Source organism: Lytechinus variegatus, chromosome 3, assembly GCF_018143015.1.
Source record: "Lytechinus variegatus isolate NC3 chromosome 3, Lvar_3.0, whole genome shotgun sequence".
In the NCBI taxonomy this organism is placed as follows: Eukaryota; Metazoa; Echinodermata; class Echinoidea; order Temnopleuroida; family Toxopneustidae; genus Lytechinus; species Lytechinus variegatus.
In genome coordinates this window covers 23870959-23896896 of record NC_054742.1, presented here as the reverse complement: position 1 = coordinate 23896896, position 25938 = coordinate 23870959, and the positions used below count along the sequence as shown (strand labels likewise).

At 35.1% G+C, this 25938-nt stretch overlaps 1 protein-coding gene across 1 annotated transcript; it reads right to left on the bottom strand.

The window, feature by feature from the left end:
* Positions 1–1081: 1081 nt before the first annotated feature.
* Positions 1082–22052, bottom strand: LOC121410563. The gene is made up of 2 exons (XM_041602733.1): positions 21554–22052; positions 1082–6234 (listed from the first exon to the last, which is right to left on the bottom strand). Exon 2 carries the CDS (start codon positions 6087–6089, stop codon positions 2676–2678), a length of 3414 nt encoding a protein of 1137 aa, XP_041458667.1. The 5' UTR covers positions 6090–6234; positions 21554–22052; the 3' UTR covers positions 1082–2675.
* Positions 22053–25938: the final 3886 nt, after the last annotated feature.

Sequence of the window (25938 nt, the reverse complement as noted above, 5' to 3'; positions counted from 1 at the left end):
CTCTGCACCTGGCCTGCCCAAAATCACGAAATTTTTAATAACTGAAAGTGTAGGGGCAAAAAGATATAAATGCTCATTTGGTGCTGCTTTAACAAGCACCAGGTGGAGCCTGGAGAATTAGTGAATAGGAACAATGCTATTAAAGTCCAGTCCAAAATTCTTTGCATGGCCAAATAGCACGCATACATAACTGAACTTTGCTAGTGCTTTCCGTTGGCCTGATGTAGGCATGTGCATTTACCATGGCAGTTCGCTCCCTCTCAGGTTGATTTTTTGAAAGGGTCTATGTAAAACATAAGTGTTGTCTGCTATGAATGGCTGAAAGCAAATATATAGACTATTTTCGCACCTACAAGAAACAAAGAATTACCGAAAGGGGACACATACAATTTTATATGGAAGATATAAACATGTAGGGTTCCATTCATAAATATACATTTATGAGTTGCTTTTTAGTCAAATTTAGCTCCTTGTAGAGTGAAAGAATTCCAATCCCATTATAAATCAAAGTGATGCAGGAACATCCTGATAAGGAAGTTCATAAAATATCATTAGAATAGACTTGATTTCCATACCCAAGATCTGTTATATCTATCAAATGAATGAAACAATATCAGAGGATTAATTTGATGCAGCTTGAGATGAAGACTCTCAGTCGCCTATGATTTTGGATTGTCTTTTAGATTGAAGTATGTAGAGGAAGTTGAGTATTTCTGTTTAAAAATTTTCTTTGATCAGATAAAATGCAAGAGAGTTTGTTAAAATTTCAAAGTATGATGGGGATTTTCAGGACACTTTCTGTCTGCAGGAAGCAGTTAAGCATTTAAAGGTTGATTAGGCAAAAACTGCATTATTTAATTATTGATAAGCAGATAATGTAAACTAGATATTTTCAAGTTTGTCAGAGGCACTTCAAAGAATTTTTTTTAAAGTCTTGCAAAGTCGATGCCTGTCGAAAACATGGGAAATGCCACCAGTAGTAGTTTTATTAGTATTAGTAGTAAAAGTAGTAGTATAAGTGGTAGTAGAGGAAAAAGAAGTATATTATTATTATTACTATTATTAGTAGAAGTAGAAGTAGCAGTAGCAGCAGCAGCAGCAGCAGCAGTAGTACGTAGTGGTAGTAGTGATAGTAGTAGTATTAGCATCAGCAATTTGCTTGATAAGTTTTGCCTATCTGTGAACTGGTGGGTTCAGGATAATAGAAGATGGATAAAGTGTATATAGATAATGCTAATAATGAGCATCATAAGAAGAAGGAAGAAAATGTGAAGGAAAATAATAAGGAAAAGGAGAAGAAGCTATTAGCTGAAATCAATTATACAGTTTTCTTTTCCGAAACCTGTTTTATTCCATTGTTCTTTTCACTTTGATTAGTTAACCTCCCTTCTGATTTGATTTCTTTCCTGAGAGGAAAGCAAGGGAGCATTTGTAGGGCCCAGGTAATTCTGTTGTGATCCATTTAACCACAGGAAGAAGAGATGAGGGAAACCCTGAGAGAGATGTGGTTTCAGGGGAGTCTTCACTCACCTCTCAGCAGGATGTGCACCCCAGCCAAATGTTGAGTCAGGGAAGTTATTTTTGAGGCATCTATGTTTTGGCATGGCTGGGATCATGTTCAAAACTCATTATAATTGACATTGTACATCCATTTTATTCCCTTGGTCTTTTATCGTGCATTTGGTATATCTTGTCACTACCTTGGACTAACACTACTTGATCTGTTAGGGCCTTGTTTCATAAGCTTGATACCATTATCAACCACTTACACAAATCTTCTTACAGCCAACCATCTGCAATGATTTTTTAAAAAAAAGTTATGATGGGCTAAATGAAATATTGCCCCTGACATTTTTAAAATTTATTTTTGATCCTTTTAACACTAATGATAACAACAAACCATTACACATTTTAGCACTATACTTTTTTTAGCAGACATATTGTAGCAATATTGTCAACAGTATTGAGAATACTGGAAAGGTGTATGGAAGTAATTGTTTTGTTAGATAGTAGTATGTGTCTATCAAGTTTAAAAAAGATAACATGCTCACTTGAATGTCTCTCAAAATTCAAGGAAAACTCTGGTCCTTGTAACGGTAACAACAGACAATGAAATGTTCACAGAATTGAACAATAATTATGCAGAATTATATATGAAATAAATAAATGATATCTGCAAAATGAAGATCAAACAAATTATTGAAAAATTTGTTTATCGTGTGGTCCCACATGTTGTTTCCTGTGTTAGCAACACCAAGAAAACCACATCAGCAAGAAAATCATGTAGTAAATTGAATGTAATTTCAATCAAGCCTGAGTTGTTTAATGAAACTTCACTGTTCTAAAGAATTTTGGCTTATGATGACCTCTGAAGGATTGATTTTTATCATTTCCTATCGAAATTAGATTTTCATACCTGCAGTCGAAACAGTGTCTGTACAATCAATGATAGTACAAACTGGATTCCAGTGTACTTTGTACATAACTTATGTGAATGAATTGATAGTGAATATAAGAATTATACAATATTAATCATAAATTTATTTTTCACAATATGTTAGATCATCTTGACAAGTCATTCACAGACACAAACATCAATGCATGAATACATATAACAAGTTAATTTCCTTTTTTTTGAGAAAAAAGGCTCATAGGACTGTAAATCTGTCTGCTTATCATAAGACAGTATCCTCTTGAATGCGAAGAGTTCGTCTTTGATTCGGTTTTGTAAATATTTTCGGAGCACTTTGACTCTGTGTTGGTCTTCTGGACTCCATGTCATGAAGCATTGCAGAATGCCGTGCATCAAATGGATTCATGTACATTTGCCTGTTTGTTTGTTGATTCATGTCTATGAGCATTAAGTCATCCATATTGGAATAGTATGAACCCATTGGCCTCCTAAGGCTTCTTCTAAACACTTCTGCAGCAGCTGATGCTGGCCTCGGTGCTGGTCTTTGCACAACCACTGCTTCATCAAAGCTGTCTCGCTTTTTCTTTGTCCGCAGATAACAATAAGCACTAAACAAAGCTACAGCAAACAACGAGACAATTCCAGCTGCAATAGCAATGAACTGAGTGCTAAAGATTGGACTAGTGCTCCTGTTTTGTGTAACTGTTTCTGCCCAAATGCAATTTTCCTCTCCAATAGAGCTTTCACCCCCTTTGTTGAATGCTATCACACAGATGCGATATGTGGAATCCTTTTTGAGCTTGTTCATAGAGAAGAGGTTAACATCTGGATGAATCGGAATACTCTTTACTACTGTGCGATCCCCAACGAGGCTGTAGAACACCCTGTACCCAGCAACTTCACCCTTGACAGCTTGTGACCAACTGAGAGTAATCACATCATTGGTAGATTCCACAACGGCTACTTTGGTAGGATTACCTGGCTTAAGGATTTGGCATAAGGGCCCTCCATACTTTTTCAGACATGAGCAGCGGATCTGTCTGCTTGGAGCTAATGCTTTTTTCATTGCATTTTCTGCAGATCTAGGCTTTCGTGATCGGAATGCATCATTGAAGACAGCAAACAATGACTTTTCAGAGCTCAAGTTTTCACTTTCTGACTCAATGCTTTCATTTGGTACCATATTGCATGTACCACCATTTTGACAGGGATTTGGGATACATTTTAAGTTTGGAACAATCGTTCCTAAAGGTGTATCTGTGGACCCTTCAAACAGTGGAGGCATTGCAGTTCCCCATGGGACTTTTTGTCCTGGACTTCTTGTTGTCCAAGATGCAAATGTTGGGACCAATGTTCTGTCAGCCATTTTAGGCTCTCCTGTTTTTGAATTGACAGTCAGTGGGTGCAGTGTTGTTTTTTGAGCTCCTTGACCTGGACCCATTGCCTTAACAGTTGCCCCAAATGAAGGATGAACATTTGGAGTATCATTTCTTTGAGAGGTAATTGTTGGTTGAACTGGTCCAATATGGGTTCTCCTAGTAGGTGGCATGCCACGAGTGGGTTGTTGTGGCTTTGGAATTGAGAATGTTGTATTTCCTTGTGCTGTAGATTCTACAGGAGGAATTTTTGGGAGAATGCCGGGTGCTGTTGGAGCATTTGGTGCAAGAACGGCAACAGCATAAGTAATATTGTCAGAGCCCATAGAATTCCTGGTGTTGCAGTGATACAACCCACTGTCTTCGGCACTTGCATTGTATACTACTAGAGAGCCATCACCATTGACTTTCAAATGTCCAATAGGATCATAAGTGGCCTCCTGTCGGTAAGATGGAACTGACATACCTGGACGGTTTGGGAGTTGCCACCTTGTCCTTGCAGCTGCCTGGGCAGTTAGTTTACATGGGAGAGTGAATGTAGCTCCAGTTGACACTGCTTTATGTTGTGTTTTGGGCAATGTGGTAATAGCTGGATATGCACACCGAAATGGATTTCGAGGATTTGAGATGAGATTCAATAGAGGTCTGTTCCTGAATCCTGATGGTGTTCCACAAACAAGCTCACTAGTTGTATCAATTGTATTTTGATTCCTCTGCATCCATTTAGCAAATTCTGACATGTGACAATCACAGATTAATCTTCTGCTATCCATGGTCATATGAGCGAGATTGGGGAGTCTTGAAAACATTGCACCATCAACACGCTCCAGTGGGTTATCAGCTAACTGTAGTGTCGTGAGGGCAGCATTCTCAGGCATTGCATCAGCACGCAACTCTCTTAAAAGGTTAACATCAAGTCTCAGGGTCTGCAGCTGTGTCATACTACTGAATGCTCCACGTGAGACAGAAGTGATCAGGTTATCCTGTAAGAATAGTTCTCTAATAGAGTGCATGGCACCAAATGTTGATTCATTTAGAGATGTAAGTGCATTTAGTGACAGATCTAAACTTCTTAGACTTGTTAGTCCATTTAGCGTACCTGACGGAATAATTCCTATGCCATTATCTCGAAGAATAAGAGTCTGTAAATTTGGCAAGTTTTGAAATATTTGATATGGCAGGACGGGTATATCGCTTTCTGTAATTTCTAAACTGGTGAGTTGTGGTACAGACCTGAACATTGCTGTTGGTATATTCTGCACCAAGTGGAGTTCGACACTTTGGAGAGATTGAAGACCGTATAATAGACTTACAGGTAAGGGTTCAAGGAGATCATTGCCAGTGAATTCAATTGAACGGAGATTTACAAGGCCCCTGAAAAGGGTTGGAGGAACTCTTAAAATATTGTTTCCATTAAGGTCAATCTCCTGCAGTGCTGGCATTCCTTGAAAAAGAGTGGATGGAAGATGAGTTAGCTTGTTGTTATGAAGGTCAATGTGTCTGACAGATCCTAATCCGTAGAAAATGTATGGAGGAATCTGCTCAAGGTCATTCATACCGAGTGAAATATCAGCCAAGTTGTTCAAGTTTCTGAACACATTGGCAGGCAAAACCTTCAATTTGTTTGCTGTCAGATGAAGATTTACTAGTGATCTTAAGTCATTAAAAGTGAGTGGAGCAACAGTTTCTAGTTGGTTGCTTCGAAGATTTAAGAATTGCAATTGTCCGAGACCTGCAAATGAATTCTGATTTACTGTCACAATCTGGTTGCGAGAAAGCTCCAATAATACTAAAGATATTAAATTCTGTATAGCATTTGGAACATCAACAAGCTGGTTAGATGACAGCAAAAGTCTAGAGAGGGCGCTTAATCCATCAAATGCACTGTTAGCTATTGCAACAATCTGGTTCCATCCAAGATTTAACATCTTTAAATCTACATTGAATTTGAAAGTCTCTGGTGCAATCTCTGTGATGTAATTGTGGGACAGGTCCAGCTTTTTCAGGTGGGGAACCTGCTCTAACTCAAGGGGAGTAATTGCATTTATAAAATTGTTGGAGAGAAGTAACACTTGAGTATCTGGTGGAAGGTTTGGGGGTATATTGAATAGGTTTCCGTAGCGACAGTCAACCTGCTTGTAAGCTCCTGGTCCAAGACTATAAGTCTGTTGAGGGCTACGATCTAATGAACAGCGACATGGCTTTGGACAAGCTGGTATCCAGCCCTGGCAGAAGACACAGCTCAGAAGACTAATGATGATACCAGCTGCAAGCAGTATATTCAAACTGATCCTATTCATGGTGTATTCACATAAATCATAACTGATAAATCCTCATATGCTTTACTGTTCGCACATCCAGTCTCTATATATGTGAAGTTGTGCTGTCAATGACGGTTTTCGTTCTTCATGGCTTGATGTCTATTTCTCTTCACTAGCCAAGTTTCTGTAAACAAATAAATAAAAATGAAAATAATGAATGAAAATGAATCATTTCTGCTTTATCTAATATAAAAATGGGTATTATTTGTTTTGTGGTACTAATTCTTTGGTTTTATTCAATATTTCATTTTTGCTTAAGAAGTTGAAAATATGCTTTTCTGCAGTGTGCATGAGAATAAATTTGATTTAACATAATGTATTTCACCACATTTAGATTATATTAGTGGCCAATAATATTGCTGCAACATTTCTTAAACACTCTGTTGCCCATGAATGGTATCTTGAACTGGACTCTCCTTTATGGAAATTGTTATCATTTATCAAATTCTAGAAATATGCGATAAAATTTGCTTTTGGCCAATCAAATTACATGCTTTCATCAAATTATAGCAGTACTTTATATTAAGAATAGTATCACCTGATGTGGCTAAGGGCCCATCACTATAAGTTAAACAGTCATAGTTCCTGATGTGAGGGATACTGCATTATGACTCACTACATTTACTGACACTCAAAGTCAAACCATATAAAAAAAAACTTCAGTTAGAGGCCTATAGAGACATTCATAAGCAGGATATGGAGGCCAAGATTTGCCGTTCTCATCCTTAAAGCCATGGAGCTGAAATCACTATCTCACTAAAATCCAGTTTATTCTGATTGATACTTATCCAGCGTCATTTCATTTCATCTTAAAAGTTAGTAAAATTCATATTGTTTATTGAATCAACTGTTACTTCATCATAATATTTTATAGTTTTAATTCATTTATCAAACAAGTTTGGATGTCTTTGTTGTATGTTTGATGTCTTTTTTTTTGGGGGGGGGGGGTCTGCAGGATGGCCACTCCTTAGCAGTCTGCGTGAAATTTGAAATCCAGTATGAATGCAGACTAGATTATGCACCTTGACTGAACATTTGATTTTATGGCAATTGCTCCTTTCTTAAAGGTCAAGTCCACTCCATCAAAAAGTTGATGTGAATAAATAGAAGAAGAAAAATCAAACCGAAATAACACTGAAAGTTTCATGAAACCAGATGTAAATAAGAAGTTATTTGCATGTCAGGGTTTGGTTTAAAACAACTTGGAAATAATGATTAGGAATAGTCTTAGGTTTTATTTTTGACATTATATACAGAATTTCTATATGAGCCATTGTTGGCACACAAAATATTGTGGATTCATTCTTAGCAGAAAAAAACATCCCCATAAGAATGTCAATGACAAGACAGCTAAGCATTCAGAGCCTTGAGACAACATTGCCAAATAAGAAGTTCATTTGGAAGGCTAAATTAAGACCAAGTTTTAGTGCTTCTTTTCCTGACCGGAAAGAAAAGGAGAGTGTGAAGAGAATTGGAATGACCTTTCCTGAGGCTATTTGTCAGCTGATCACAATCATCCAGAAAAAATAGAAAATAAACTCTACAGAAACGAGATGGGAAATCATGTTGATGTGCTGTCACAAAGCCATGAAGAATCAGAGAAATTAGACGCCTCTAAGGTAGGAGTTGTTGACTATGTTTTTTCATTCAACTGACCCCTCAAAAAAAAATAGTTGAGCATTACATAATTTTGTCACCTTTTTTTTTAAATTTCAAAATAAGGGATGAAATTTAAACCCAAAGTTGGTTTTGTATGCATTTCAAGCATATAATTGGTTAAATGTATAAAAATCCAAGTTTGAGACTAACCTTATAGCTCCTACCATACCCGGATGTGTTTCACAAAGAGTTAAGTATGACTTAGAGTCGTACTTAAACTCTTCATATGCTTGCAGCATGGACCTACATGCTTGCAGTATAAAAGACTTAGCACTGCTTGGCCAAATCATGCTAAGAGGATGCGGGCTACTGCATATTAATCAATAAGATTGTGTGTTATTACATATCATGTACCCTTTGGCATTTCAGCATAACTAAGTCACACTTAACTATTTGTAAAAGACCCCCATGGATTTTCACCTGTTCACCAATCTTTTAGGATAAGACAAAACTTGAGTACTTATGATCAAAATCATATTTTCATTTCATACCGGTAATTAGAATTTTTTGTTTTGTGAAAACAGCTATTGGGAAAGGAAGGTGCTTCATCTTACGTTCTTTGTGCGCATGTGCTACTATCTTGCAAAATTCGCCAATTGAAAAAAAAACACACCAAAAGTGGCTAAAATTTTACATTTTGCATTTTCAAATTCATGAAATGGCCATCTATTTTCCATATTACCTTGAAATCGTTTTTATTTAGTTGGAAACTACCAAAATAAGAAGAATATGCGGCTCTTTCTTGACTCTCATTTAAGATGATGTTACACTCGGTAAACTTTTTTTTATTATTGTAGTCCCACATGTAGACTTCCATGGTGTTGCCCAAGTGTAAAACGACGATCAACAATCATCAGTTAGTGTTGCAACACCATGAAAGTCTACATGTGGGACTACAATGCAAAAATTATTGACCAAGTGTAACATCATAAAACGATGAAGAAAAGACAAGAGAGGGGTGAATATATTAAAACAAATAAATCAAAACCAATATGGAAAATAAATGGCCATTTCATGGATTTAAAGATGCAAAATGTGAAATTTTAGCCACTCCACTTTTGGTGAAGCCTTGAGGCTTGATTTTTTTTGTAACATCATAAAATGATCTTTTTCAGAGTCAAGAAAGCTGAATATTCTTTATTTTCTTCATAGTTTCTAACTAAATCTAAACAATTCCAAGAACATATGGGTTACAGATGACCATTTCATGGATTAAAGGATGCAGAATATTAAATTTTCACAATTTTTGGTGAAGGTTTATTTTTAAACCTTAAACACCCATTTATAAATAGTAAAAAGAAAATTCAAAATATACGTAATGACTTGGGCCTACTTTGCTGAAAATAAACTTTTAAATGTGTGTGTTCTTTACTGTACAGATTCTTAATTGTTATTTTGTATGACTTTTAGAAATAACAGTAGTACTGTCATTAAAAAATAATGAAAAAACAAAGAAAATAATAAAACAAATTGGCCAAGCAGTTTCTTCTATTGGCAAGTGATGAAAATAAATTGTAGAGGCCTGGATATATTTTTCTTTATTTAATTGTAATATCTAAACCTTTATTTCCACTTCAATATCACTAAATATATGTGACATAAAATTTGGAGAAAATTTATAGGAAAAAGAGTTATGATTGGCAAATGTGAACACTGAAGGCATATTTAGATGTATTCCTTATTATCTCCCAGAGTTAATGTTATCAGTCATTTGTTTAATGAAGTTTTTTTTACATCCTTACTCTTAAATATTCAATTATAATTGACTAAATTGACTAGTTCATTCCCAATCCTTCATAATAAGATAATTAGGATTGTTGACCTGATTGCTCCTATCTCCCTCTGACTACATTGATGGAATTGATATAGTAATTCTCAGGAAATCCTATGCTTTTCCTTCTTAAAGATATTGAACTAGAAACAAACTTTAACAAACAAGAATGATTTCCATTTTCAGTATTTCATTTGGCATAAACCCAAAACATAGAAATAGAAATATAAACAATATGCTAAGGATAGTCAAGAGATGAAAATCATTTGTTATCATTTCATTTAGTCAATGTATAATTCATTGACAACATCTAAAATAAGTTGACAAGGATTGTATTTTTTCTGAATTTATATTGTGCTTAATGATGAAAAAAAAGCAAACATTCCCAGTGATTCTCTGAAATAATATTTTACTTTTTATGTAGACTTTACATGAATTTTGTCATTACTATTCTGTAGTTCAGAAGCTCGATCATTGAAAAAAAAAATTAGAAGAGATAAGATTTATTTAAAAAACTAGTTTTTTTTCTGTCCCTTTTCTGCAAAGTTTCATGCTATCTTATTGTTTTGACAATTACTTCATGTGCTTCTTACAGTCAACCATTATCTGACACACTGGTAGTGAAAGACATTTTTTTCTGGCATGATGTGTGCATATTGAATTTGATGTGTGTAGCATTGCAATACGTTAGCATTTGTGCAACCACATATTGACATAGAAGAGTAGAAGTTCACTGAAAATGATTTAATTCTCCTTTAAAGCCTCTCTAATTCTTGCCACATTGTGGTATAAAGTGATCATTGTGGTGAGCATAACACATTGGAATTATGTAGTAACTAGGGTGATCACTCATCTAGTATAATCGAATTACAAGTGCTGTGTTATTTGATTTTTTTTCATCCACACTCTCCACAATGTGCAAAAAATTATGTTTTGCATGTCTCATTTCAAAGACATCCTAATATTTTATTATGAATAAACTGTAACTGTTTTGTTCTTTTCTTTCTTTTTTAAATTTTCATTATTGAAGTTTATTTATTTATTCATTTTTGAAGGGGGATGTGTATCTTGGAGTTATTCATTATGAATTCATCATCAATTGAATACATCTAGGCTAAAACACATACTATAACAAAAATAAAAATTAAAGATTTGATCAACATATATTTGTTTATATATTTGATAAATAAGGATAAATTGTATTTTAACATCAATTTAAGATTCTTTAGCAACTGTAATACATCCAACTCATTAATCCATATTGTAACCAGTGCCTGTATCTTAATTTATTTTCTCTAATAGGTAGTCATTTAATTTTTATAGTAGCATGGTGGACAGTCATATTTATTACAGGATAATATCAATGAAACATGAATATGGTGATTCCTTCTTATTGAAATGTTTATTGAGATGCATTCATGCAAAGTAGAATTGCTTGTACCATATAAGTAAAAAAAACAAAAAAACTTACATATCTCATGCCTATAATTTTGTTCTGAATTCCGTTTTTTTTTTTTAGATTGGTGCATGGCTGACCTTGAAAACTTGACATGACTTCCGATGTATGGGGCTGTATTGTTGCTCTGAATTCTATATGTAGGTGATAATTGAAAGCGGCATCCCAAATCCATGAAGAGGAAATACCTCAAATTGCTTTATTAAAAAAGGGACAAACTCTTAAGTCAGATTGAACTGATAGGTTTTAGCATGGAATTAAAACAAATTATCATTTAAGGCAATGCATTTGATTGAGGTACAGAGATAGTAGCATAATTTCTCCTGGTACAGTTAATAGATATTCACGTTGACCGGTTACCATGGAAATTATTTCAGGTGTCATGATGTCATGTTTCATTAGTCGTGGGTGGAAGGGACAGGAGGATGTACCAATATTGTAATACAATACATGCACAGTATATGGACATTGAGAAGATTGAATAGTTCAGATATTGAAATATTTGAAATAATTTTGTATCGTGAATAGTTGGATTTCTTAACCTTCCACATGGTAATCTGTAATCTCAACATACAATTTTTAAATGCTGAGATTTGCACTGATCAAAGCATTCTCATTGCAGCTGGAAAAGAGTGAATTAATGCCCACATTAGAGTATGCTATAAAACATAAATGTAACACCCCCCCATATAAAAGGAGAAAAACATCAATCGTGACATTGAGACACATTTACATGTTGAGATCTTTACATTTTTATCTTACAGTAAATATAGTAAATTGATAGTTTGCAGGGTAATGATGAGCATAGAGAGGGAGAGAGGAAGAGGTAGAGGTACATGCTTAAAGGGAGATAGAGAGATGGAAAGAGAGAGAAGGGGTGGTGGAGATGAATATAGAGATTTTGTTTCCATACAAGTGTCTCCATTTTGACAAGGATCAGTGAGATGCTGTGTGGCTGTAATTCCTTTCTATTTGCATGTGTGCCTAGCTGATGGGTGTGTGAACTTGAGAGCTTGTGGGTGTTGAACAAGTGCAACCAGCACCAAGCAATGACCTTTAGAAGGGAAGAACACAAAAGTCATTGCAGGGGAAGTATCTGTTAAGGGGATCCAAGATTCTTAATGGGGTAAGACAAATTCATCCAGACAGGAATTCAGGATAGATCTTGCAAGGATGGGAGGAGATTGCGGTGTCTGGATAGTAGTGTGGAAGATATCTACAATACAGACAAAGTTCAAGCAGAGAATGAAATTAAATAAATTATTATTGGAGGAATAAAGTTGTAAAAACAGAGACAGGATGTATCTAGATTGCCTAATCTTCAGTTTCAGTTTTCAACATGTACAATACTAAAAAATAATTGAATATTTGGTTCTACATCAGAAAATATCCTTATTTCATTTTATCCGGCTGTCTGGTCAATTAAGTTAGAAACATCTTGATAGAAAATACTAGAAATTTTGAATATTGAATTTAAGTGGAAACAAACTGTAATTGGTAAGTCATATTAAATTTCTGTCAGGTAGAGAGTTGCAAAATGGAATAGAGATAGGCCCTATTTATTTTTGTTTAAGTTTGAATTCAGAATGCATTAAAATGTAATGCCCTTTTCTTAAGTTTTAAAAGGGAAATGAAGAAATTATATATTCATCTTGGATAAAACTCTGAGTAAAACTGCTTTGAGATTCTTTATCCATGACAACTATTTAAGTGACATGTGTGCCTGTCTTTTCACATCAACATTTTCTATTTTTCATTTGCAATAACTATTGTTCGCTATGATACCTATTTCTAGTTCAGTGGTCAAGCCGTCTTTTAGATGTATTCAGTCTCGTCCAGCAATCAAAAATATGTGAGCATATACATATGCGTCAAGTCACCTACAGGGTAGCCTCAATCCTCCTTTTGACGTATGTGTATCTTGGGCTTACATTATCTTGTCTTATATAAAAGATTTTAACATCAAAAGCGTTGTGAGCAATCATGATATAAAGAAAATACACTGAAAATGCAAGCATTTAGATGTAGAATAACCATTAGTTCCAATAATAATAACTACTTTTTAGCACATGAAAATATTCTTGTCACTGCTTACACAACTGTTACCAGAAATTGTAATCATTTTTTTTCCATTAAGTGACTACAAGGATTTATTTTTTGGGTGTGCATGAGTCCCATTTATCTTGAGATTGTCCTGTCTGACACTTCGCATCACTTGAAGTACACAAAGAGCAGGAAGGAAATTCCCTTCAAACTTGCGACTAGTTCTATGTATAGACCTATGTATACACCATTACAAGGACATGATTGTAATTTTGATTGTGGTAATTGGGAGCCAATGAGGATGAGTCTAAATTGCTAGTTGAAAGATCTCATTCTAGACAGAGGACGGTCCAGGATCGGGTGACTACCAGACATGTCATCATGCAGTCACATTTTATTTATCCAGTAGAGTGACTTGTATATGGTGCATGCGCACTTAATACTGCACTTTCCTGTTCTGTTTGTCCTCATTTTGATAGAGGATATTAACATTAGTATCTTTTTACTGTTAATTTGTTAACTAGTTTACAGTAAAGGATCAGATTCCGGTTGATGCTAATAGGTTTAGAGAGCCTTACATAAACCCATGAAACTAGAACTATCTAGACTGTTGGAGATGGCTTGAAAAGTTGAATAAGAAGGATTCGGTTGTCTGTGCTTGTTTCTAAAATGTAGGCATATTTATCAAGGTATAGACTCGTGTTACGTTTCTTCTTAAATTTTGTGTAGGTGTATATGCATCAGGCAGGTCAGTCTGGTTAACTTTCCTCTCCCAGCTCTTCAAAAGCTGACAGTAAATCAGATTGGACTCTCTTACTCCTTCTTAATAGTTATCCAGTTTTTAGACTTTTATATCATTTGCGGCAGGTAGTAAATCAAATTTTGAGTGGGTGAATATATGCCACTTTTTTTTAAGGTGGGCACGCCCTAAACATGTGATTGGGTATATCCTATCCTAGTCCAATGTAAAATATTGACATGCCCAGCTAGGTCCTCTGTGTATTTACTGCAAGTCATGATCAGGATTTTAGCTTGGTTCAATGTGTGGATTAAATATACTCAGTTGGTTGAAAACAAACCACAGAATTTCCTCTACAGTTGTAGTTTTTGTTGGTAACAATCCAGGTCCTTTTCGCTTGGTGTATATATTTGCTACTTTCCTCAAACTGATATTCTAGACGATTCTTGGCAAACCTGTGTAAAGTAATTTGTTGTAGTCTGTCAGTTGTCTTTTCTTAAAGTGTCTCAGTCTGAATTTGTTTACTCATCGGGTTCTAGAGAAAAAATTATGAGTGTAGAAAAACACTGTCTTTTGTTTGATTGGGGCAAAATGCTGTTTCAAATTGATCTTTGTAACCAGGTGTAAAGGTTCTTTCTGTGTTTGTTGGCAATTTAATTAGATGAACAGTTCAGTAAGCTTTTATTATTCAAGCAAAAATTGTTTAAATTATTTTATATTTAAATGGATTTTTAGCATTGCTTTGTATGCTACAGATGGAACAAACATAGCCTACAAAAGTTTTGACCCATCTGAAAAAAATACATCAGATTTGAAATCTATTTCTATTTTTGTATGGAAAATAGAAAAGAAGTACAGATTTTGATCGAACTGTGCCATATACTCTTCATGAAGATAGAAGAGAAGAAGAGTTCTTCCAAGATTTTAGTTCATCTGACTTCATCAGATATTTATAATGAATGAGAATTTCTGGTTTGGGGCTCAATTCAAGTAATTCATCAAGTTCTCATTTGGCATCCCATGGGTCACTCTATATCCTTTGACGTCATACCATAAACTTTTGGTTTCTGTTCTATCGGTTTAAAGCTAGCAGAGCTGTTCAAGGGATGCTGGAGAAGGGAATATATGGCCATAAACAGATTTTTCAAGAGACTAAGACACCGTTGTCATTATACTTTCTAAAACTGGTTTACTGGACACCGGTTTGGAAGATCACTTTGTGAGCATTCTCATTTGATCACACGAAAGTGGTTTTTAAAACCACTTCACATAAAGGGGTCTTGTTGCTATGTGAACACTCTCAGTGGGGTGACATGTGTTGCGCGAAATTTGAAAACGCAGCGTAGGCTTTCCACATACAGTGTGTGGAGTAGCATGCTGAAAATGTGCGAGGATCGTTTCTTGAAAAATGGTTGTGTCCTCGTGCTAATACCAGTTTAACAATGAAAAACAATCTTCAAAACTACACCGCGAGGTGGTTTTCTGAACTGGTTTGGGAGATCGCTTCCTCCAAGACCACTTTGACCATTCTCATTACACGTTAAACTAGTTTCTACCAAACTAGTCTCCAGTAAACTAGTTTTAGGACAGTAGTGAGAACAAAATCTTATTTTTTTTGTAGTAGATCCATAAGAATTTGAATCACAGGCAATGGTCTGACAGTACATGAACCTGATTCAAGATGGATGAATACTATTGAAATAATTCTGATATTGTGTTTGATACATCATTGATATCTGCAAGAACTTTTATGATATGAATTATGATACATTATTGCAACCGTCATCAGACAATTTACTCCTTGAGAAGTAATTTTAACACGACCCATTGGGCTTTCAGCCTAATGTAGTTGGCTTGACAATGTAAGAATGTAAGCCGCTTCAGTTTGAAGCCAACTGAATCACCTTTGTCTCCTACTGGGTACCAAGAATGTGAAACACAGATTGAGGTGCAGTTTTTAGCACAGCAATTTTATTTCAATTTCTGTGAACTTGAGAACTCCTCCATGTTGACCCATACTGTAGTATGACTCAATGGGAGAAAATACCTTGTCTGTCATCAAGATGTCAGTCCTTCCCTTACAGTAGGTCACTTTAAGCCTTCCACTTTAAGGGAAACATCCTAAACCTATCCACTTCCAATAAACTCCCCATGCCTGGGTAAAGATCTTGCTGTCCAGATCTGTTAATCTCTGTCTTAGGCCGATAACAAAATTTGCGTACACATGTCGCTGATAAAACAGTTTGTATGCTTTGGCTCTCGAGTGAATACTTTACCCTGTATCCTTAGGCAGCGATTGATGGGTTTCCGTTTGACTTTAAGACAGATTTGATAAAAAAATCTCACCGTAAGCTTGAAGCTGTACTTTTGATTGAGTTTCATATTGCATGGTGATCCATTGTACTTAAAGTGTAATAACAAGGTGACATCAAACATCTATAAAACTACAGTAAACATTTGATTGTATTTAAAGATCAATAGTACTTTTGGAGAGACAGAAGATAAATGATATTAATTGAGAGTTTAGTTGGCTGAGGAAAGCTGCATGAAGCTCTCTTTGAAAATAAAGATATCAATTTGTTTTGTTTCATAAAATTTGTTTACGTAAAAGGAATTTAGAAATACATATTTAGCTTAAATGAAATATTACCACAGGAATATTCTTCAATGAAGTAGGTATTCAAATCTTATTTAGTAGTTTAATGTGAAATTATGGGTAACAATTATTGAGAATGTAGTAATTTGAAATGGGGGAACTTCTTTGCTCATTGCACTTCTGACTTTGCTTTTACAGTTCAAACAAATAACAAAAATAACAAGTACTACTTCAAATTTTGACCTATATGTGACATTGGCAAGAGTGAAGGAAAGATAAGTATACCTAACCTGACTAATTAAAGAGTCACACTACAATTCAAACTTTGAATCAGGAATTCAGGATATTAAAAGTGGCCTTTCTACACTATATAAAGACAAATCTTCTAAATGACTATCAATTAGTGATGCACTGCTTGGAACAACTGCTTGAACCATCTTCATGACTCTCCCTTTATGTGGTGTAGGTAACTTGATTTAGATTTGATTAAGTTATACAGAAAGATGATGGAGAGAAAAACAATGACTACAAGATAACAGTTGTTGAAGTAATGGCTAGATTCTTCTTTGCTCAAGGCCATATATTGATGTCCTAGCAAATCTGGGTACAACTGTAAAAGTATTCTCATACTAAGTAAGATGTGATTTATATCTATATATTTGTCAAATTCTTTATCAAATAGATCTAAATTTTTCCCTGTTGGTTACTAAATTGAATACCGGTAGGTTGGTATTTTGCATTTGTCATCAGGAGGTAGACTGTGACAAAAGATTTGGAATAAAATTCATTCCTGCTGGGGACAGAGACACAAGTCATGATAATGATTGATATAAGACAACTTTTTCATACATAAATTCTATCATATGACAGTCATTTTAGGTATGAATTGTGTAGACAGCCTCCTCTCTTTAGCGATTCAAGAAAGCCATTGAATATCATCTCTTTTACTAAAAAGTACAATGAATTGCATGGAGTAAGCTAACCATTCTGAGGTGTTTAATTATTGTTTTAGTGGCCCAATCATGGAGTAGTATGTGGCAGTGCATTCTAACCAAAAGGAAAAGGCACTCTATCAAAAGACGTTTGGATTGCAATGGATTGGATTATGGATCTATTTAATACCAACAAAATACTGATGATTAATACTTGAGCTGTCTTGATTTGTATCTGTTGTCAGTTGGTGATTTTCAATCTGATGACATTTTATTGAATGTTTAGCTGTTATGTGAATATCATTAACTTAAGTGAGGTAAGGTCCCCCCAACCAAAAAAACCCCATATTTTTTAAGGAGACAAAAATCATTTGGAAAAGTGCACATGACTACAGAAATAGTATCAAAATTGAATATTTGATCATAAATTTGGCTACTGTAAGTGAAGTCTTAAGCAGGAAACCAAATGCAAATCCTATTGTTGGTCTAGGCTGTCTGTTATGCCAAATTTTAGTTGTGACCTTGAAGGGTTGTTGGCATATGGCAAGTTACAAGATGAACACTGAAATTTAATTATGTGGGCAATTTTTAGAGGGAAATGAGATAAAAGTTAACGGACAGCGATATCTACATTTAGATAAACCATTTTTTCCCCAATTGAAATATAAATGAAAGACTGTGGTGCCTCATTAAAAATATATAATGTAAATGATTTACATATGACCAAACAACTTAGCTGACAGATGAGAAGATCAAATGTAAAAGAACTCAAATAAATTCCAATTTTATTGAATTCAAAACAGGCTCCTGTTTTTAAAAAGTGGACAGCTAATGACTTCATCAAAGTGATTAGGAAGATGTGTTTTACATAGCACACCTAGTTGTCTCTCTCTTCACAGATCCCCTGATCTGAAATCAATTTGGTGTTTTACAATGTACGGTAGGTTAACTAGCTTTCAACCAATAAGGTAGGGTAGGAATAACCATATCCCAGTGAGCTAAAAAAAGAAAGATTTTTTCACAAGTGATAACTGATATAATCGAACCTCAATGCCAGTCAGGATAAAATGGAGTGTGAGACGCATGGATTGCAAGAAGATAAAATATGCGTAATGAGTAACTGGATGGAAAATAGTTTAATTCCTCTTGATATTAAGATCATCAAAGTTTGAAGTGGCTGCTGTAATCTAAATTTGAATCAAATTAAAAAGAAATTTGAAATCAATCTTAAATCAATCTTGATTCTGTTACTCAAATTTAGATACTATATGTATTTTTTAAGTGTGTTTCTCATTTTCCTTTCATCTCTCCTAATTTAAAGTGTTATTTTTCTTCAACAATAACACTATTTAATTAAATTTAGCTTGTTGAAATTGTTTTACCTAGGCCTTTTGTGTGTAATATGGGTGTGGTGTGGTATAGTCAAAGTAGTTTTTTTTTCATTGAATACTTCCTCTTGAACCACTGTTATTATATTGTCTAGACAGGTTATAGTGTTTACAATGCATTTAATTAGCAGTAATTATTTGAAAGGTTCTGTTTCTTGCTAACTATTAAAGACATGTGACTGATGAGCTTTGGCAGGCCTTGGATTGAATTGAATTTGAAAGAGGATAATGGATGTTGTGATGTCAATTAAAGAGTGTGATGTCTCTTTTACATTGATATAGCCATTTTTACCAATTTTTGCTGAAATGATGGGAAAATGAGGATAATGATAATTGTCATAAAAGTTTTACTACAACTACAGAAATATGAACAACAATGACATTCTTCTTCTTGTTCTTCTTGTTCTTCTTTTTCTTCTTCCTCTTCTTCTTCTTCCTCTTCTTCTACCACTACTACTTCTACTACTACTACTATTACTACTACTACTACTACTACTACTACTACTACTACTACTACTACTACTACTACTACTACAACTACTACTACTACTACTACTATTTCTTCTTCTTTGTCTTCATCTTCACAGTGAATTCAAATAAATATTAAATAAAATGGCAAGAACCAAACAGAAGCCAGGGCTTGCTAAAATTGACCCTTTTGGATAAACACAGTTAAAATAGTTAAATAGACCAATGCTGTGACTTTCAATACTTTTTAAACCTATCCTTTAACATGAACTGTTAGAATCTAAATCTATCAATTCATAAACTGTGGCTGTATTACTAATCAAATTAACAATAACAATTCTAACCAGAATTCTTCGCATAGTCACCCTTCCTCCATAATGGACAAATATAGGTGAGTTAGGTCCCAAGAAGGTTTCCGTTGCACAAGCATCACAATTCATTTCCAGGATTATTCCCAAATGGTTGTCATAGTGTCGTTAAAGGAAGCTTTACTCATTTTCCCCTTCACAAATTCAGATTTTAATGATGGTATGATATAAGATGAAAATCTTTATATTTCAGTGGCCTTTAATATGTAAAGATGTAGGCGTACTTGAACATATCATTAAAGCTTGTTACAAATGGCTGAAGATAAATATTGAAGGAAAGCTGTCACTCTCAAACTATATTGAAGAGAAAATTATTATTTATCAAAATGAATGAAGAAATTCCATTCAAATGACCACAAACTTCTAATAAACTGTTTTGAAAAGGTTAATATAAAGTATGTTAAGACCTTTGTTTCAGAGCTTGGGTTACACATACCTCCTTGAACTACTGGAATATCCTTTAGCAGTTTAACACTGAGTCTAGAGTTTGACTAAACTGTCTTAAGATCAAGCTGCCAAATTATGATTTTTACTTTAATGGTCAAAATGGCATGACTGATTCATTGGAAGCCCTGATCATGATTCACAGGGATTTTACTAAACCCACATGGCCATTCAAGGTTGCACAGGGTCGGTCATGAGAAATATTGCTAAAACAATGATTTTTGGTGCTACTATTACCTAGGGGTCTCCAGAAGTTTTTTTTAATTATTGTGATGATTGTTATGGTTTATCATTGGTTAATAATTTCAGAAAGTACTTTTTGTAACAATGCTTTGGTTTTTATGACAATCATGGAAATTCACTGGCGGATATAATCTATAGTAGATATAGACTTACTTAAGAAATAGACCAATTATATACATTACAATTTACAGATAATAATTTGCTAGATGGTAGAAAAGCTTATAATGAGAGGGGTACATTAGGTTTCTTGAAATAAATATTGCTTTGGATGTAATTAGAAATATTTCTCACTTTCCTTTAGAAACATTGTTGTGACTTTGCACAGATCTTATAATTGATATTGAGTTAGTTTATTTACTTGATAAAAAGTGAATTATTCAAGATTTATTCAATTTAAAGACAACCTGCAAGAGTTGACTTCATTATTTGTTATCGACAAGAAGTTTTGCATCATTGTATTTAAAATTTGAAGCTGTTTCATAATTCTGGTATAAGCAACTTGCAAAGTGTATTACTTTACACTAAATTGCCTTTTCAGGCAATATGTTTCCTTCTCTCAATTTTTCCTCTGATCTATTATTGATCTTTCACATGCTTATTAATTTCATTCGAAAGATTTGTTTTGCAGAGAACAGGATCCTACTAATAACCTAATCCAAAGAATACTCTCATCACTGCTAATATTCCCTCTCATATCTGATGCATGATCAGCCACATGTGTACAGCTCTCTTGAAAAACATCACTTTTTGTGTAATCCCACCCATATCCTGTCAAGATATATTTGGTACCAAGTCAAAGGAAGACATTTACAATGGGGGTTTACCCTTCCAACAAGGAAAATATGATTTGTAAAATTTGGCTGAAGAATACCGATGTGAAATTAAGAACTTCCTTTGATTATTCAAGCACCTTTATCTGTGGCTTATCCAGTGCAGGCAATGACATGTATGCCAGAGAACGTGCTTGTCAGTAAAGAATTGATTAATGTCTTTCTGCCTAGATGGATGAACTTTGGAAAGCTGAAGAGTAAACAAATCCTATGTATTAATCATTTGGCTACAAACAACCTATATGTGATTTAAGTTTATCTTTTGTAGATCAACTTAAAAAAAAAAACAACTGATGTAATTGCATGATTCTGTTAAAATCTGTTATAGAATTGAATGAAATTATAAATTCATAGAGAATACAATGATCTTCTATTTCTGGGTTAGCTTTCATACTGTACTGAATCAAATATATTAAAAACAGATGGTGCACAAGAAGCCTTGAACATGATATGAACTCTAGTCAACTTTATACTTAACAAAAAAAAATAGAACATAATCTCCTTACCTTGTTTTAGTAAGATTTCCAAAGCAAATAAAATTGTTTTATCCACGGTAAAGTATATTCTCACCGGCTTCCAATTCACCAAATTAACAGTTATATGAATGCCAATAAAAAGTATATGAATGCCAATGCAATTAACACACCAAACCAGTCCAAAGACCACGGAAATGGTTGCAAAGAAGCCTGTTCGTTTGGTCAGACCTTCTGCAAGGGCTTTATACTATAGAGGTTTAGACCAAAGCAAGGAGGCTTAAAGCAAGTTGATCGCTTGTTGGCAAGTCTCGCAAAGAGTGATACTTGCTACTCAGTGTTCTTGGAGCTTTGTGTGCTCTGGATAGAGAGAAGGGATTCGATGACTCGAAGTCATGCCAGGAGCTTCCTGCTCACACTCTCTAGCGCCGTGTTGCTTATGAACCCTGGGTTGTGGAATAAAAGTATGACACATGCTTTATGCAAATGCTGCTTAAGGGAGAGATAGTATTCAGAGGTTTGGCTGTACTTAAGGGGTAGGTGGAAGGAAGATAGTCATCTGCATTAAGCATCCCAATGAGTCCTAAATTGTACCTTTTTTGTCCTTGCTCATTGAAAATAAATGAGGTTGCAGGAACATGCAAGTTCCCTTCACCATATGATAGTCTGTTAATGTTCCTTATAGAATCTATTTATGTAAAGATTGATGATCAGATTCTAAGAAGAACTAGTTCACCCCAAGGTAAAGAACTTGGTGGGTTTATAATAAAGATGTTTTTAAGTCACAAGCAACTTTAAGGATGACTGGTGATTCTTGTGGTGATATAACCAAAATTTCATTGATGTTGATCTGGTACCTTTGTAAAGTTGCTTGTAACTTTTAAAAAGCTCTATAGAAACACCTACCTGTCCTTATTAATTGCCATCATAGTCTTAATGATTTTTTTCATCCGCATATAAAACTCATCTGTACACCATCCCTACTGCCACAAGTGCAAGGAGAATGACAAAACAATCTATCATCCCAGATCCATTTTTACTCACTTGGATAATAGGAATGAACTTTTTAATACTTTCGAGCTCCCTGTCATTGCATTGTGCCCTCTCGACTCAGAATGAGTAAATACAAGTATAAATACCATTTGTCTTACTCAATTTGGTGGAATGGGTTGGATGTGATTTAAACAAGAAGTTTATAATCTTTGTCATTATAAGTCATCATTTTAGACTATATGGTTTGTCTAATAATAATGATACCAACATACTTATCGCATGTCACTGCCAGTGCATCCCTATGCGCTCAAATGGATATTATTACCCTGGCTTTAGCCCCGCAGCCTTTTTAAGGGTGGTAGCATTTCAAGGAATACATTCCTGCCAGGTATCCATTTACCTCACTTGGGTAGAGTGCAGCAAAATGTGGATAAATTTCTTGCTGAAGGAAATTTCACCATGACTGGGATTCAAACCCACGATTCTCTGTTTAGAGTCAGAAGACTAATTCACTGGGCCACAATGCTCAAGAGAGGAATCTTATATTTTTGTATGAAGCTCATGCATTGGACCTTACTTTTTGGTTGTAAAGTCTGGTGCATTGATATATTCTTTATTTCAAATAATGTTTTCCTTTGGATCATTTTTGAGCATTTTTTTTAAAATTCACATTTCATACATACTTTATTTTCAGTATGTAGTACATATTTATTTCATGGAACATCTGACATACCAATTTTCAAGAAAGATATAGAAAAATATGTGTAAAAATTGTGAAATATTTCAATGCTATGATGATTGATGTACTTTTTCTTAAAAAAATGATTTATAGTTCAGGGGTATTTATGCAGTTTTGAATAAAACTATTTCATGTGATTTTCTGTATAGACAAGTGATTATGTACGAGTCCAAGTTTACTGTCATACAAAAGTTACCAGGACAAGTGAGCCATGAAAGTGATTTGATCATGTGAAAATTTGGTGTACAGTATATGGGAAATCAATTAATATAATCCACATTGTAGACCCTCTATGCTTCAAGCCCAAGTACAAGTTAAGACTAAGTGAGAATTAGTGGGAAAAGTGGGAAATAAGAAGATAAATTGATTATGGGTGCCAGCACTAAGGCCCGGGGGGCGGGGGGGGGGGGGGGGCACTTCCATTGACGAGTGGATGCCATGCGCGACCATGGGTCTCGAAAAGCACCCTAAACACGTAATTTCCATATTCTGAAAATGCTCCCCTTAACAAGTATTGGCATGTGAAACCCTTCCCTTAACAAGTATTGGAAACAAAACGATACTCTTGGCAAACAGTCCCTAAAATGAACCCCTAAACAAGTACAGGAATAGTAGGCCTATGTCACGGGTCCATCGCTCGTCGGTTTTACCTTTACACATCATTAGGTTTAGTACGACCCTACCTTCCACACCTCGCGGAAATCGGACTCTAAACACGTAGTTTTGGGGCAAAAAGGACATCCTTTATAAAACATTTTAATTTTGTTTTATCATCCCCGCAAATTTGACCCTAAACATGTAACTTTCCTAGCAAAATAGATGCCCTTTTTTCATTATTTTTGTGTTTTTGACACCCTTATCACGTTACGTACGTAACGTGCCCTATAGTGAAAAAGACATCCTTTTTACGTTTTTTGGTCGCGCATGGTATCCACTCGCCAATGTAAGTGCCCCCCCCGGCACTAAGGTCATGATAGTGATTTCCAAAGCTATTTTGAAGTACCAGGAGATGCCTCATGGAATGATTTCCATCATATTTTTACTTATGATGAAATAGATGATTGTTTTGTAACAATTTCATAGCATTTGTATCAAATGTATGATTTCTTCCCTTCTGTAAAACTATACATAAATATTCAGAATGATGAAGTGAGCTAAAAGAAATTAGATGAATCCTTTTCCTCTGATCCAGTGCTAGGGTTTATATTAACCTCGATATTTCTAAAATGTAAATTGATAGCTGAATCATAATTCTCAAGGGACATAAAACCAACATTACTCCAATATCCTGCCAGCTCTAACTCACATTCTGTAGGGTTTTTAAGTCCATTGGATCAAGAGTAAATGCTTTTTATATGCCCTTCAAGACTTCTAGTAATATGGCATCAGCTCAGTGTCTGTCCGGTCCGTCTGTTCGTTAACTTTTCCTTGTAAACGCGATAACTTCAGTTTAACCTAGGCTCATATAATTTGGTGGGCATGATACTTGCATGGTCCCAAAGAAGCCAATTCATTTTGAGGTTAAAGGTCAAGATCACACTGACTGTGACTAGGTGGTTTCAAACCGCCTCGATCACAAGAATCCCCGTTAAATTACGAGAACTTTTTTTGGCTAAAAAATACCCATTAATTATTCCTGCATTCACACCGCCCCGCGACATACCCTTCGGGATAAGTTCCCGAAGTTACGAGCATGGGCAGTATGGTCTGATAAGAAGGCAAGGCGCGAGATTCAAATTCACTAGCCCAGCAGCCACCCACGCTGCCGCGCCCAACGACATGCTGGGCTAAAAGTTCCCGTAATTTGCTTTCACATTGCCAAAATACCTGCGACCTTGGAAAAATCCCCACGAAAGTTCTCGTAATTTCGCCAAGTACCTACTATTTAGCGGGTATTTTCTTTCGGGGAAATTTCGCGTAGTTTGCTTTCACATTACCAAAATACCTGGTATTTTCTGATCGGGGTAAATTTCCTGGTCAGAGAATACCTTGAACTGGCGAACTTCGAGGCGGTCTGAAACCACCTACTGACATGTTTTCATCTACCCTTCTACAAACCTTGTAAACTATCACTTTAGTTTAACTTAACCTAGGCTCATGTAATTTGGTGTGCATGATACTTGCATGGTTCCCAGGAAGCCTATAGATTTTGAATAAAAACAAAGACCCAGGGACTTACTACCTGAGTATCACTTGCAGTAATTTTGAATCTCAAGTAAGAAGTGAGTTGTTGATATGATGTTCTTTTCTACATGTTTCCCTTGTAATGATTTTATAAATATTTTACAAGTGAATAAAAACAAAATGGCTGTTAGCAAGTGTCCTGAATGGAAATCATGTCATTCATCTGAATATGGTAAAGAGGAACGAGTGAAATGGAGGCCGAGTTTCCGTAACCAACATCCTAGCTCCTCCAGTGTATACAGCTTCCCCATAAGAGGAAGTCTAATGTCAGGGGAACATGGCTTATTTATAGCCTCATTTTTGCTTTATAAATCAATCAGTACCCTCTGTTCATCTTCATCCCTTCTTGTCATTAAATCTTTGAGAATAAGTAGGGATATGTTTGAGACAGTTTTTTTTTGAGGCACTATTATAGAAGAAAGACTCAAGGTCGTAGTGTCATCTCTCTGCTTCAAAGTATTATATAGGTTTGTTTGAAGTTCAAGATCATGAAGATTTTTGT

Bases quoted from the DNA above. Each gene is read 5' to 3' on its own strand.
- LOC121410563 (XM_041602733.1), bottom strand. From the start codon at position 6,089: ATGAATAGGATCAGTTTGAATATACTGCTTGCAGCTGGTATCATCATT.